This window comes from Metopolophium dirhodum, chromosome 8, assembly GCF_019925205.1.
Source record: "Metopolophium dirhodum isolate CAU chromosome 8, ASM1992520v1, whole genome shotgun sequence".
Classification (NCBI taxonomy): Eukaryota; Metazoa; Arthropoda; class Insecta; order Hemiptera; family Aphididae; genus Metopolophium; species Metopolophium dirhodum.
The window spans coordinates 31,915,651-31,932,051 of NC_083567.1; the positions used below are offsets into that span (position 1 = coordinate 31,915,651).

At 29.4% G+C, this 16,401-nt stretch overlaps 1 protein-coding gene across 2 annotated transcripts; it reads left to right on the forward strand.

Annotated features, from left to right (window-relative positions):
- The first annotated feature begins 1,347 nt into the window (after positions 1 to 1,347).
- On the forward strand, positions 1,348 to 15,467 carry LOC132950534 (thiamin pyrophosphokinase 1). Of its 2 annotated transcripts, none has more exons than XM_061022035.1 (5): positions 1,348 to 1,550; positions 11,052 to 11,198; positions 11,286 to 11,516; positions 11,581 to 11,874; positions 14,998 to 15,467. In XM_061022035.1, exons 2-5 carry the CDS (start codon positions 11,063 to 11,065, stop codon positions 15,126 to 15,128), a joined length of 792 nt encoding a protein of 263 aa, XP_060878018.1. In that variant the 5' UTR covers positions 1,348 to 1,550; positions 11,052 to 11,062; the 3' UTR covers positions 15,129 to 15,467. The 2 variants fall into 2 exon arrangements, with proteins under 2 accessions (XP_060878018.1, XP_060878017.1); XM_061022034.1 differs by lacking the exon at positions 1,348 to 1,550 and adding an exon at positions 10,415 to 10,889.
- Positions 15,468 to 16,401: the final 934 nt, after the last annotated feature.

A 16,401-nucleotide genomic window follows, 5' to 3' on the forward strand; every position in this document is an offset into this window, starting at 1 on the left:
ATATTTAAACGTTAAATATGTGTAAACAATATACACATTATATCATTATGTATTTATGTATACCATTCACTTTTTCCTTATTCAATGCATTCAAAATAAATGTATCTTCATCATTATGTAGACACAATTAACGGTCCCCACACACTGCAAAGGATGCAAAATATTTTATTAAAATTTTTAACCTTAGGTATGAAAAGAAAAACTTTTATGAATTTCTAATAAAATAATAATTTACAACATTTAAAAAATTTCTCATGGCTATTAATTTCAAAATTGTTTGTAAATATTACCATATATGGATAATGGTTGTTTTAACATTTAGTAAAAATTCCAAATATCTAGGTTCATTCGTTTTTAAGTTACAACAAATTATCAAAAATTGATTGAGGAAAATTCTCTAATTTACCTATGAAAATCCAATATCGTAAAAATTTAAATTCAAACACTCATAAAAAATTAATGTTGCTTTTCGGTAAACTTTTTTTTTTATTAAGCTAGGTACCTTGGGAGGAGTCTTCTTTCAACATTTATAATCTGAGCTTTGAAAATTAAACCATTTATGAATTTATAACTGAAAAATATTCGATATTTTGTTGAATTTTGTCAAAATTTTTACTTCAATTGCATATAAAAAAAATCATACCCATATATTTCTGTTTTTTTTTAAACTCACATTTACGAAACTAAGGAATCTTGTAATACATTTTCAAGCTTTTTGAAAAAGTTTTATCGAGAATAGTTTAAAAAAATTACAAATTTCTAAAAATTCTTCAAGGTTATATTATGAAAATGTTACTATTTATGTGAAATGCTAAAAATAATATAAATATTTGGTGAAAATTTCAATGGTCCGCGGTTATTAATTTGAGTTTATAATTTATAATTTTTCTTTTACTTTTGTTTTGTTTTTCTCGATGCTTTCTAAAAATACTAGGAATTTTCAATTTTGACCTCCTAAAAGTACCAACTAGGTTCACTTTTCTATCAGAAAAGATGCTGATCTCAAAAATTGAAGCATGCTTAGGTACTATCCAAAATAATGCTGGCAGAAAAAAAAACACACATCATTGTAAAACCAATACATTATTTCGCTCCGCTCAGAATCTAATATTCATATTATAAAATATCATTATTTAGATTGTTCAATGTCCAATGATAAATAGTTCAAGGTTTATATTTATTCTATAACACAGGGTTTTGGAAATATTTTATTTAATCCGGTTCAAAGTGCGATGTATTAAATAAATACTATATATTATATACACACTAGGTACATTAATTGTCAAACAAACAATCGTCAACGGTTAGTTGTCGGTGGAACTCACACAAGTGTCAGGTCAATCATTTTGTCAAAACGTCAATTCTTCTTGGATCAACTCATAATTATTATTCGTGTCATATATTACCTATTGCTTATTAATTATTATATGCTATATTGCACGGTAACGAGCGTAGATTCGTATAATAGAATAACGCGGAATTGCACTTTCATAGTTATTTTTTTATTGTTGAACAAAATAGTCTTCGAATATACCTGCAGAACAAGAGAGGTAAATAGTTTAATGTATTAATATTTTTTTATTTTTTATTTTTATTAATTAACCTGCGGCGACTTAGGCCAATAGGTGGTTTTTTTTACTGCGGGGGAGGGTACTGTTAGTTTAAACACGTGTGTTTTGGTTTGGCAGATTTTTTAGTGGGCAACCGCAGGTATCTACCATGCCCGGGTGGGGGATGGCGGCACTTCTCTCCGCGGACACCGTGAATTGCCTGAAGAAAAATGCCACCCGCAGCCGGCATCGAACCGGTGCCGGTGTGCGTCGCAACCGACGCCTTAATCCGCTCGGCCACTCCGTCCCCCATGTATTAATATTATAATTGAAACAAAATAATAATAAATTGTGCCTTCTGGCTTTCTGGCTACTTAGTACTGTATTGAATGTAACACCAGTTATACCTGTATCGATTGAGAATTTTTCAGGCTACCGCTGTTTTTGGGAATTGCTTAGCAAATTGGATCTAATGAAATAGTATATTGTGTGGCAAGGGCGGGAAGTGAGCTATTTCAGTCGCGGGCGACGTGTGCCGCATTTCGCCCAAGACTGAAATTGCCTTCCCGCACGAGCCACACATACAATTTTTTGTCACGCCTCTGCATTCATCGATAACCCCACCGATAACGGCAAAGGTAATGCAGGGATCTATGCAACAACTCATAATTATACGACAACAATATATTTCATGAAAGAAACGATTTGGTTTTATTTATTTTAAGCGTCACGCATGGAGGTTATATATAACATGATGACGAGATGTAACCAAAAGTTTATAATTTTTAAGGAACCGATGACCGTGGTATAGATTTCAGTGACTGTTTGTGCAGGGTATACGCACGTCGCGCGTGAAATGTGCGCGTAGCACTTTTGGGGATTTCCACTTTACCGCCCGGCACTAATAGGGATTCCCACTTTACCGTCCGCTGGACGGAAAATGGACTCTTTCCAACGCTTCGACCGCTATCGAAAACCAAACTTTCGGCGCAGGCGTGACAAAAATTCATCATGCAATAAGTTTTTGACAAAATTGATTACGTTACTTGATGTACCTAGTTCAGACTTATTTTATTGTAAGCTTTATAGGTACTATGAAACTATTTACGTATTACACCATTCTACGGTACGTTAATATTGACTAACTATTAAGTTATTTAAGCTAAAACTTAAAAAATATATTGTATGATATTATAATATAATATTAATTAATTATACAAAATATACCTACACGATGATATTGTTAGTTAGTTCAAACTTCAAGTATTCAGTGGTGTGCACAGGGATTTTTAAAGGCTGGTGGGGGGGGGGGGGGTTATAAGTAATAAATAATAATACATTAAAGTGAATTATGGTGGTAGTATCAAAGACACACATAAGGGCATTTATGGGACAATAAGCGGATATAACCCATTACCTCCGCAGGGCACGCCACTGACCGTATTACTAAAAATAAATTACTTTAAGTATAGTTTAATTAATAACATAACTATTGTAAAATACCCTTAGAAATAGAGTCTGACATACCACACGCAGCCTTCTCTCAGAACCGTTTTTCGTATACAATAATTCATCTTTGAGTTCAAATTTAACACATTTCTTATAGTGATTAGTGGCCTACTCAACGAGGTACATTCCAAAAATAATATACAGCACTACAGCAGAGTAAGTATCTCTGGTTTTAGTTTTTGTGTTCAATTAATTTCAATTATCATGGAATTGGTATGTTAGATAACGAATTATTTATGTACCTATAGATTTTTCTAAACAAAGATTAGTGGTAAACTGCAGAGTTCAAATTAATTTTACCTTCGATTATTTTAAATATGAAATGGTCTCATTGTTAAAAGTGGGGTATCTGGATAAAGCTGGGCGGGTTGTTGGGGAACTTTGATTTTCTACTATTTTTAAGGGAGGACTGAGGAGGCAGTGGACACGCAGTATAAATTTACTAAACAATGGCCAGGTACATAAATAAATGATAATACATTAATACATGCTATTATTTACAAGCTATGATATTATGATAGTCCAGTACTTACAATTTTCAATTGATACGAGAAGTTAACATTGTACACCTAAATGTTTGAAGTAAAAAATCCTTATAAAACAATAAACATTTGAAGACTTCTGATTATGCCCGGGAACTCATATTTAGGTCAAGTATATTTTTATTAATGGATCATAGGTAGTGACTATACCTACAGTTTATTCATAGTATTAAAGAATGCCACTCCACGATTCCGTTTACCTATGTATTATTATTTATTAATACTCACTTTTATTTGAGATGTATACCAAAAACTGTGTATAATTTTAACCATTATAATATAATCCTATAATGTTATTTATAATTACTTGATTGTTTTTAGGACGTGTTTAATGTAGGTCTGCGAATTATTTAATTTTAAAAATTTAAACGAGATATATTTTTATAAACAATTGACAATGTTTTGGTCTTAAAATATATTATGTATGTACCTAACCGATTTACATTGTTCATGTCTATTTTCTTTTTGTTTTAATTTTAGTCATGTTACTTCAATTATAGTGACCTAATTTTAAAATTTTACTTACTTCCTTGTTCACATATGTAACAATAGGAATCGTGCCAAATTGTTTTGGTAATTTGATTTAGCAATTATTGTGTAAGTAGGTAATAAGTAATAACTATATATTAATATATAATGATTCCGCTGATTTTAAAAAGTACATTCATCATACCCTTTCTATTTATTAAACTATATCGTTTTTAGAATATAAATCATTAATACCGTATCTATATTACAGATATTATTTTATTAATATATTACCTAAATAATAACGTGTAGTTATTCCTATACTTTTAACAATAATACTTACCTATTTAAAGTATCTACCCAAGTAATTATTTACCAACAAGAGTACATATGATTAAATTGAAATGGCCTTGAATTTGATGGCAATGTGAATGTGTGTTTTAAGTATAGCCGTATAGGAAGGTGTGTATAGGTAATAGGTATTTCATTATTTACAAAATCGTAACAACGCGACTATTAAAATTTTTTCTTTATGTTTAATGTTTTATTAATTATTATATTACATTCGTAAACTCCCATAAAAATTTCACTATTTCAATATAAAAAAAATGTTTGTTTTTCATTTGATACACAATACACATCATATGCCATAGGATTATTTAATTCAGCACTCAAAGGGTTAACTTAACAACCGTGATTATTAACTATAATTTCTATTTACATTTTAGATTCTGAGCGAAGCGATGAATGTATTGATTTTACAATAATGTGTGTTTTTTTTTTATTTTTTTTATTTTTTTTTATTTTTTTATTTTTGTGTCTGTCATCACCTTTTAGGACAGTAAAAGTGCTTGGATTTTCTTTAACTTTTCTGATAGGAAAGTGAATCTAGTTGGTACTTTGGGGGGTGAAAAGTAAAAATTTCCCAATAGTTTTCAAAAGCGACGTGAAAAACAAAAGAAAAATTAAGGAAAAACGGGAATTTTTACGCAAAATCTGTTTTTGAGAAAATTACCGTAGGGACATGAAATTTTGAGTGAATGTTTATATTAGCATTTTCTATACACCATAAAATTTTGAAAATATTTTGACTCTTTTTGAGCTGTTTACGGACATTGTCAGTTTTCAATTTTTTTAGTTTTTTTTTTTATAAATATCAATAAAATTTTATCTGTTGAGTAAAAAAGCTTGAAAATTTAATAAAAGGCTCCTAAGTTATTGTTTCAAAGGCAGATGAAAAAAATTAAAAATCCTTAGTCACAGTTTTTATTTATAAGCATTTAAAGTTCAAATTTTGACAAAATACGGAAAAATCACGAAAATTAGCAAATTATTTTGAGTTGAGAATTCATAAACATTTTTCTTTTTAAATCTAAAATTTTAAAATGTAATATAAGATTACTCATAAGTTTGTCTACCTTTATCAAAAAAAAAATGTCTACAATAAACTTAAATTAAATTTTTATGAGCGTCTGAAATTTATATTTTTACAACATTTGATATTCACTCCGATTTCTCATGTAACAATTTTCTTATTTTATTGTAATTAAAAAACGAATGACTGTAGATACTTGAAAATTTCATTGAATGTTTATATTAGCATTTTCTATACACCATAAAATTTTGAAAATATTTTGACTCTTTTTGAGCGGTTTACGGACATTGTGAGTTTTCAATTTTTTTAGTTTTTTTTTCTATAAATATCAATAAAAATTTTTTTGTTGGGTAAAAAAGCGTGAAAATTGAATATAAGGCTCCTAATTTATCGTTCTAATAGCAGTTGAAAAATATTAAAAATACATAGGCACAATTTTTTTTTATAAGCATTTAAAGTTCAAATTTTGACAACATTTATCAAATTTATAATTTATTAATTACTTTGTAGTTAAAAATTTATAAAATGTTTAACTTTTATGGCTAAGGATTGAAAATTTAAGACAAGGCTCCACGTAAATAGGTTATATATAAATTACTTTATTCACAATAATATCATCAAATATACTTGGTAATATCATAGGCTGACTGACCGTTTTCGCTCAGAATCGTTTTTCTTATACAATGATATTATATCATTGAATTCAAATTTAACACCATCCATTACAGTGACTCACTTGTAACCTACTGTACAGCAGAGCGACATCCACTTATCCACCTTTTTTTTTTTAAATTCTAAATTGATTTATACAGATTGTTTTTTTTTTAAATGTAATTTAAATGTAATGAGTAATAAATAATTTCTTAATATTTATGAAGTCCCAGGCTTTGTGCTGTTGTAAAGAGGATGTCAGCGTATTATTAGAAATATTTGGCCCATTCAACATAGACAAAACATATTAACGCAGAATAATTTTTATTGTATTTTTGAGTAGAATTAGAGTAAAATTACCCATTGCAAAAATGATAGAATATAGATAATAATATTTTTGAGGGTATGTCATTATCGACTTGCTTAAATATTGTCCCAAACAATTTAAACATCATTTAAATTTACAAATTTTATTTTTTTATTTTGAAAGTCGAATTCAAAGTCAAATAATAATAAAATATAAAACCTGTATGACAAACCTTCAAAGATGTTATCTTCTATAATTTTTGTAATAGATAATTTTACTCTGAGATTACTTAAAAATCATAAATAACGATTTTAGGTAAAAGTGTTTTATCCATGTCGCGAGTGGGTCTGAGTGTCTGACTGTCTGAGAGAGAAAACAAATATTGCGATGACATCATCTTAAAGTACGTATATACGATATACCTAAGTACCTACATTATTACTCTCTGTTCCTTGTTTCTTATATTGACGACATGAGACAAAAATAAAGGTTATAGGTAGATAATACTCGGTTAAATTGTGTATTTGTGTTTCACCGTTGGCTGGTTTGTTCCGTAGGTTAGAGTAGGTAGAGGATTTTAATCTTTTTGGAAAATCTGTACATTTTATCTTTCAAAAAATGATCATGGCACACCAAGTCCGGTGATCGTAACACATTCTGTTATACACTTATACTACGTCACTATGCAAATACATATTATAGTAAGGATTTTTTCTTGAGTAGTTAATGGACTATGATACCTTACCAATAATATATATTGTATATAAATGAAAAGTTATTACAGCCTAGCAAGAAATTAATAATAAAATATCAATATAATAATTAATAATACAGATTTTAGAATAGATCGAGATAAAAACATGTATAGTATAGGTACCTAGTTATTATAATAACAATGAAACATAATTTAAAGATACTATGATAAAACAAGAAATTTTTTTTTTAAACATAAAGACCGCGGCAGCTCTGGCCATTGGTTAAACAAGAAAATTGTTATAGATTAAATAACGCTATATAGACATATAGTACTTATCTATATTATTATATAATATATATAAAGGTATAATACTATTAATACTAAGTTAATAGTTATATTATAATAATATTAGGAGATCGATATGATTGAATGTAAACATTTATTTAAAACAGACGTTTATAATAATTTAACCAATGGATTAATGATGAATTTATACTCGTTGATAAATAAATATATAGATGTTATCTGATAATACGGCTGGTAGTTCGTAAGTTGGTCGGCTGCAATATCAGCATAATATTATACATTTAGACGTATGTTCGTTTACTAGTGGAAGTGTGGAACTGCAGGGCGAGAGTCCCTCATTTGGAAGATTCCACGAAGTTAACTGATGGTCTAGGAATGGAAGAGGAGATACGTCTTACAGGTTTTTTGTTTTTCGAATGTCGTGGCGAGCTTTTTGCATACTGAAATTTTTTTTAGGATATTGCGTGAGCCTCTGCACAAAGAGTGTATGTAGTCGGTACTCGAGAAGTCGGGAAATTGTGATATTTTGGGCACTTTACAGTTTACATTAATATCCGTGAGTTATATTAGTTTGTTTTAAAATATAGAGAAATTATTGTGTATGAGTGTAGATCTTATTTTAAATAATAATAATTATAACTGCTACTATGACCCTTCCAATATTCAAAAAATACATCACCCAATTTGTTTGTGTTTTTTTCGGTTTTATTTTATAATTTGAATTTTTATCATGATTGTTTATTGTGTGTTTTAGTTAATGATAAGAAGAAGAAAAACATATTCCTTTAAAAATGTATAATGTATTACATATATATAATGTTAAATGTATAATAATGTAGAATAATAATAATAAGATAACTTCTAAGTTCTAGGCCTCCACACGAGTTTAAACTCAGTGAGGACTAGTAATCTATTTTGATATTAAATTAAATAAATAAATAATCTGGGGGAATTTTAAAGGATCGACGGTCAAGTTACACCAAAAATATAAAATCTAATTTCTCAAAAATTGGTATTGCTTTGCTCCAAATCTAAAATAGCAATAATCTAAGTCAACACATACTGTTGGTATTATTTTGATTATAATTTATTATATAGTTGGATAGTTAATATAAATAACATTATAGGTAGGTAAATACTACGTTTTTTTCTAAAAATGATTTACTTCAAAATTTGTATTTAGTATTGTTTTGTTTTTAATTATGTTACACTTGTTGCCGAAGTATCAAGGATCGCCACCACTGTTCTTATTTGCTCAAACGGTATTTTGCGGGAAAAAACATTCGACCAAACGGTATTGGTATTTGGTACAAGTATTCACAATTCACCCAAACAGACCACATTTTGGGTCGATTCGACTTTTGATTTTTCCTTCAGATACCCTCGAACCGTACGCCCGTACGGCCGTACATATTGTAAGGCACGATGCATTTCTGTATCTATGGGCCTTTCACGATACAACAAGTACCTAAGTACAGAGCGTGGACATCTGCAGATGTGTGCAACTAACGACCAATAAACTTAATCTTAATAATTTGTCACCGTCTGCCGATAAGCTATAAAAAAAATAAAGTACCTAAATACTACACACAACACAGTACAAAATAAAAACGTATACATCGTATACAACTATAAATAGAATATTCAATAGTGAATAGTCGATCCAATTGCACAAATGTACAATCTTGTTATTATCTCATGAAAGTTTTCTTGGAATCACGACACGCTATGATACCTACCTAACTACTCTTTCAAAGTTAAACACACATGATTTTACGTTTTCGGTCACCTCCAGAATAAAAAAAAAATTAGTTTCAACGCTCGCGGCACACCACAAGGTTATTTGCGTCTCGCGGCATATCAGTTTGAAACAACTGGGTTAGTGTTAAACATGTCACATTAAGTAGGTGGCTTACTTTCTGGATTTTGCATTCCAATATTCCGCATCAAGTAATCATGACGTGCAATTAACTTTGTAATTTGTATGGCCAATTCTTAGTCTTAAAATACGCATTGAATAGCTGCCTAGTTAGATAGTCCATATTTAATATGTATTTTCACTTTTTAATAACATGAATGTATCAACATGGCAACATAACATCTAATTTCAGTGTAATCGCTGATATTGTATTTATTACGATTCATTTTTTTAGGTGCCTATACCTTGACCAACATTAACTTTTATTATTTCAAAAATATTTTCATTATTGTATATAATATGATCGGCACCATCATAATCCTATACCTAAAAATTAAACTATAACTTTAACTAAAACTACTGTCGTCTGTCACGAGAATAAGATTTGACTATTTGCACTAAGTACTAATGAATGATCTATCTAAATCTGTTATAGTGTTATCACTTATCTATAATATAATAATCTCGATAATTATTGTAATTATCTAAAATTTAAACTTTAAAAGAATCATTCCGTATACTATTCGTATTAAGTTCTGTCTATATAGCTATATAGTATATTATACGGTCAAGGTGGTTAAATATAATAAGGTGGTTAGATCATTGAGAAGGGGTCTGAAGTTCGGCTTGCAGGCTGCAATTGGAACGATAAAAAATGTCCCCAAATTCTAACGATCACCAGTTTGGGTGGATAGGGAAATCCCTTCGTCTGCATAGTGCATAGGCCCATCAGCTGTCCGGGCCAATATTGTAATGCTTAAAAGAATAATAATATTCGGATTCTATACGTTCATGATCTTTGTTATCGTACCGTAAGGGTAGGACTGTGGGAGTAAGGACACAGAAAAAGTACAACAGACAAAGTTAGGACACAGACAAGATAATATATCTTAGTCCATGGAGTTGGAATGTAGGATTATAAATTTGGCGGGTTTGATAACTGGATAACGGCGGTAATAGTAGCAGAATTAACCATAATTAAGGTTTGAACCGAATGTTGTCACACCGATAACGTTCCTAGTAAAGTCTGATAAAGTTTGATCTTGGATGGGTGACGTCACTGACGAACAACCACGAATTTAATCTTTCTGTATCGACGTCACGGTGATCGAACGGCACATGTTTTCAGTGAAAGGTGTATTCTTATTTCGAAATACAACAACAGTCATCAGTGACTATGGTCAATAGTCAGTGAAGTGTACACTGCTACACTGTACATATAATAATATATTCACTTATGACTTTATCTATGATTGTACACCGTCTGCTTATCAGTTATTTTATTATTACAAATAAATAATAATATAAATATTAAATTACAATAATTGCTCCGATTTGGAAATCCATTAGTAAATTAAAAAGAGTTTATATGACGCTAATGGTCGTCAGAAGTGGCGGTGGCCGTCTGCGGCGTGCGACCGGTTATGCGTAGTGCGTGTTACACATTTAAACGAAACAGTCGCCCGCCATCGCCATTCGTATATCGTTCTATTTACTCGTTCGTAAGTCGTATGAAAACGCCGCGTGCCATTGGCATTTGGCTAACGAAAATTTGTAATTTACGAGGTTAGTGTTCGCGTAGTCTGTGCGTAGTCGGTAGATAGTTCACAATTGCATGCGTCGCATAATCATTCCGACGTAGTGACGGTGATAAGTGCTTGTTTTAGTAGAAACCTACTACCTACTGAAGAGGTCTTACTACGCGTCGGTGGACGGCATATTTTGCAGGTCCGTTGGCTATGATCTCCGATCCCCCTAAGACAAGAGATTGGTGGCCGGCCCTGGAGGATTTGCGACTGAAGGACACGGCCGTGGTCGTCCTGAACACCAGCATTGAAAATCCGCCAAAGCTGGTGCGGCATCTGTGGAACAACTGTGAGTGTTTCTGTCACGGTATTAGCATGTGAGCATCCACGACCACCTATCATCATAATTAGGTTTTTGTTTTTACTTTGTTTCCAGCCTGGCTCCGAGTGACTGTCGACGGTGGCACCAACAAATGGCACAGTTTTGTCAAACAGAACTCATTTGATGACTTGAAATTCCCTGACCTCATTACCGGTGATCTGGATTCGGCCAACCCTGCTGTCGTCGAGCAGTTTGTGTCGATGGGTTCAAAAATCATTCCTACGCCCAGCCAGGATGAGACCGACTTCACCAAAGCTCTTAAAGAGGTTAAAAAATACTCAGCAAGTAATTATATATACTCTTGTGAGCCACTTGTAATACTATCATGCTCAAAGTTGTTTTTTTTTAGAGAATTGTAAATCAATAGATTCTATTATTGTCATGGTAAACATGTGTCATAGAGTCGATCATTTCTTGTCAAATTTAAACACTTTGTACAAGTCAAAGACCAAAGACCTTTACTTCAACGAAGACATATATCTGCTGGGAAGAAATTCATTGACCTGGTTGCTTCAGGCCGGTACACATCGTATTCATGTTCCTCAGTCCCTCAGGTTGCATCCAGAGAACAATTATGTAGGCTTTTTTCCAATGGGTTCTGCATGCAACGAATGTACAACGACGGGACTCAAATGGAATTTAAGTAAGTCGTGTTACCTTCTTTTTGCCATAGTTTAATTATTTTCAATTGCTATTACTAAACTATTGGTATATTTGTCTTATTTGAGATCAATAGTTTGGTTTGTCAGCTGAATAAAAGAATTTATTGTTAATGTGTAGGTATTTTGGATAGTTTAACAGTTGATTTACCTTCTATTTAGCTATTATCATGCGCTATATTTCGCCAATAAAATTAATGTTAGTAGAATAGTCAGTATACTGTATTGGATTCAATTTTCATATTATATAATGTAAAATTTGTTTATTTAAAATGTGTTAAATGGATTGGTAGGTTGCTATCATTCCTGTTTTTACTTCTGACATTGATTAAATATGTTATTTAACATAAGTTTTGAGCTAGAGTAGGAAATTAAATTTCCAAATATTTTAGTTCCTAAATGTATATATTTTTTGTTGTTGATTGATCATCTCATTTATTATGTTTATATGGTGGTGTTGAGACAATTTCAAATTCACGGTTTCTCACTTTCTTATTAATAGTTTGAGTTGTTTTTTTATTTACTAGCAAACATACATCTAAAACTGTTTTAATTCCATCATATTGTAAATATACTAATAGATAAAATAAAATTTAGTTTTTACTTTTAACTAAAATATTTATAAAAATAATAAGTAATGTTTAGATTAGATAAACTATAAATATGACTTTAAAAAAATTTCTATGGGCTCTGAGATTCTATACATTATAATTATATAATGTGGAAGGAATGTCGCATCAATATTTGTTGTAGAATAGTTTAGGTTGATCTACAATTATACCTATATCGTAGGCACAATTTGGAGGTGCTTAGTACCCCCAAATTTTTGATAGCATCATCGAATCTTTACTAACTGATATTATGCCATATGTATTTGGAAACATTTATTTCTAAGACCTTATCATTTTCATAATAATAATAATAATAATAGATGTATTACCTATGCATAGGTACCTATCAGAATAATAATATAGATAAAAGTGTATTATGTTATTAGTAATTGTTTATATTAAGATTATTGGGAAGATGTAAAAAATAAGTTGTGAGAAGGAGGGGGTATCGGGGGCCTCCTACTGACCACTTAACTCGACATAAATCTAGTACCCCCATAAATTTAACCCAAATTGCGCCTATGACCTATATGTCATAGGATTATGGTTTAGCGTATTAAAGTATCTTGTAATAATTAAATGATTTGGATTATAAAAAAATTGCTAAATATTCCGTCACAAAAATTCTATATTTAGTAAAAACTATGATTTCTGATTCTTTTATTATTACTAAGTATTTTTTCAAATCAAACCTATTTGGATATTTATCAATTCAATAATAGTTAATAAATTTAAACACCGATTGCTTTAAAAAAAATTAGATGCTGAGTTCTCAAATTTTTTTATTTATTATTGAAACCTTCACGTATTTTATTTTTTAAACCTGTATTCTTTCTGTAGCATTTTGTATGTTCTATAATGAGGATGTCATATTGGGGGGAATTGTCCACAGTCTAAATTTGGTAAAACTAACTTATAAATAACTAATCTTGTCCCACTAAAAATGTATGCTTCTTGAAATATCAATAATTTTTGAGAAATATTTCAGTATGTGGTGTAATTGATTATATAATAGTATAATTTTATATTACTTATATAAAACCACACAATTTTTAGTAAAAAAAAAACTTAAGGTATTAATTTTAAATATTTTAAAAAAAATCATAATTTTTCCAATGTAAGTATACAATTAAAAATATTAAAATACTTAGATGGGTTATCAAATGATAAACAACTTTTGAGTGTAGTCACTAAATATATTTTATAATATGTAAATAAAAGTTATATAACACTATTCACAATGGAACAATTTTTTTTTCAATTTTATAAGATTTTTAATAATTATTTTTCTTTACAATTTTTGCTAATAATTCACTAACTTGAACTATTCGAAAACATTTTCAGGAAAAAGGGCAGTTGTCTTCACTATATAAAAGTAATTAGTATTTAGTACATTAATTGATTTAATAATACTTCGTGAAACAATGTATAATTTTGTAGCTTAACCTAACCTATTCTAAAACCGTGCTTCAAAATCAATTTTGACTGTTTAAAAATTAAAACTTTAAACTTAGAGAGCGACTTAAATTCATAATTTTTATTATTATTCCTTTGGCAGACCTAATACAGTCCTTATATTTCTTGCTATAGCTACACTGTTAAGTATAAAATACACGGATTCAAGAATTATAATTTCTTATATCTAATAAACTAGATTTTTTTATAACAATCAGACTCTGATTAAGACCTACTTAAGTGCCCATTAGCTGAGTAAATTTTGGTGCCCTTATTTTACTAGCCTACTTTTTACATTTTTCATTTAATAAACAATATTCTACCATTATGCAACTTGAGCAAGTAATAAAATAATAGTTTTTACTTAATGGACAGATATGAATAAAAATTAAATAAAACTAAATTGGTTTATTTTATTTTAAATATCTATATAAATATAACACATTTAAAATACTGCTATTCTATGGTATGACTAATAAAATATTTAAATTAAATTAAATAACAACAACTATATGATTTTAGGTATTGATACAGTCTAATCTATCAGTTAAATTAAATTAATTATAAATTCTTGTACTTTAATAAAAAAAGATAATTTGTATTTTGTATTGAATAAATTCTGGTGGATGGAGCCCTTTAATCATCTGTCAATCATAGTTTTTAGCCTACCCTGCTTATGCCTTAATCTGGGCCTGATAACAATAATCTCCGTATAGCTTTTTATTTGTGACAAAAAAGTAATAAGTAATAAAACTATAAGTAGTAAGTGTTGTTAGATTACAAATTACTATTGTTTCTTATGAATAAGAAAAAAGGGGTTTATTTTAAATATTTTATATTGAAAGCTTTTTTTAATGATTGTTTTGTGATAAGTCTAATTATGATTTATTAAGGGCTAAGTATGAACAACATTGGTTGCTTTTATTTTAAAATGCTTCAAGGCCCATATGACTTATTTTTAATTGTACCGACTGTGAACGAATTATGTTTGCTATACAATTTTTTTTTTCAAAAAAGACTAAGTTTTATTATTTATTTTAGGTGGAACCCTGATGGAAATGGGAGGACTTACCAGTAGTAGTAATACATTTAATGGAGAACCAATTGTTACAATCACCAACAGTTCTCCGCTATTGTGGACAATGACTATGGGTTATGAAGAAAGTTTCTAAACTAAGAAGAACACTGTTCGATTGGTGTATCTTATTCCAAAGTAAAATTTTCTCCTTCCTACTGCCTGGCCACTCGTTATTTACTCGCACAAGGGATCTTTGTTTATATTATCATCTGTACTGTCAGTATGACTGCAATAAAATCTAGTACATAATTTGATCAATGTATCCGTGCTCTTAATTTTTATAAAGTAATATTTTAGAAATTTATAACTATTTTTTGTTGTTGTTGTTAGGGCCTCAAGAGGTTGTTATAATATGAAATAGTCTATGCAATAATGTATTTTATTATTTGTTTTCAATCAAATATATTTATACACGTGTATAATATTGTGATGATGTTTCATTGTTGTGATCATTGTTGTTGTAAGCATTTGACAAGTTTTATATGTTAGAATACATGATTGGTCAGTAATTTAGCAACATTTATTCAGTGTTTGGAAAGAAAGTCGCTCATGAATGCACGTTCATATATAGTGAACGTCACTCGTTTTTTGCAAATAGAACATGAACAACGTTTATATTTTTAACAAATTTGATCGATTTTTAAAACGTTTAATTTATTTACCATTTAACAAATATTATATGTAAAAAATATATAAATTAATTATATTATAATAATATTATTTTCATTTTTCCCATTATAATTCCTATAATATTTGTTTGATTGCAAAATATATAAATTAAATACGTGAAATTCCAGTGTCCCCGGCTAGACATACAACAACAATAATATTATGATTCCCGCGAATTTGTTATAAACCTAATCAGTTTATTATAATAAGTACCCCAGTATTCGCTTAATCGTATCACTAGGAAATCCTTATCAAAATGTAACTCAAATAACGTGTCAGTTATTAAAAATTAATTCAGATACTTTATAAATTGTATATGCTCTAAAGTCTAAATTGTATTTTTATTTTTTGGTTGAGTGGTATATGTTTATGGGTTTTTAATTTTTATAATGACTGCAGGCTAACGATTCATAAAAAAAAAAAATTAAATGAACGAGTTCATTTTTTAGTAAATGTTCCGAACACTGCATATATTATATTAAATTATGAAATCAATGTTTAATTAATTTCACAAATTGGATATTGGTGCTCTAAACTACTATTTTAAAATTACATTAATTTGAGAGTGCGTTTGTCTTGGACTTCACCCTATTATATATTTTCATATTGCATTAAAGTATTATCTCGTGTCACTTTTTAAATCGGTACTTCAATTATTTCTCTTTAAGTTTATAATTCAATATTTTAATATTTTAACT

Coding starts and splice junctions, on each gene's coding strand:
- LOC132950534 (XM_061022034.1), top strand. CDS start 10,748: ATGCGTAGTGCGTGTTACACATTTAAACGAAACAGTCGCCCGCCATCG. Junction 10,890..11,051: donor GAAAATTTGTAATTTACGAG/GTTAGTGTTCGC, acceptor CATATTTTGCAG/GTCCGTTGGCTATGATCTCC. Junction 11,875..14,997: donor GGGACTCAAATGGAATTTAA/GTAAGTCGTGTT, acceptor TATTTATTTTAG/GTGGAACCCTGATGGAAATG.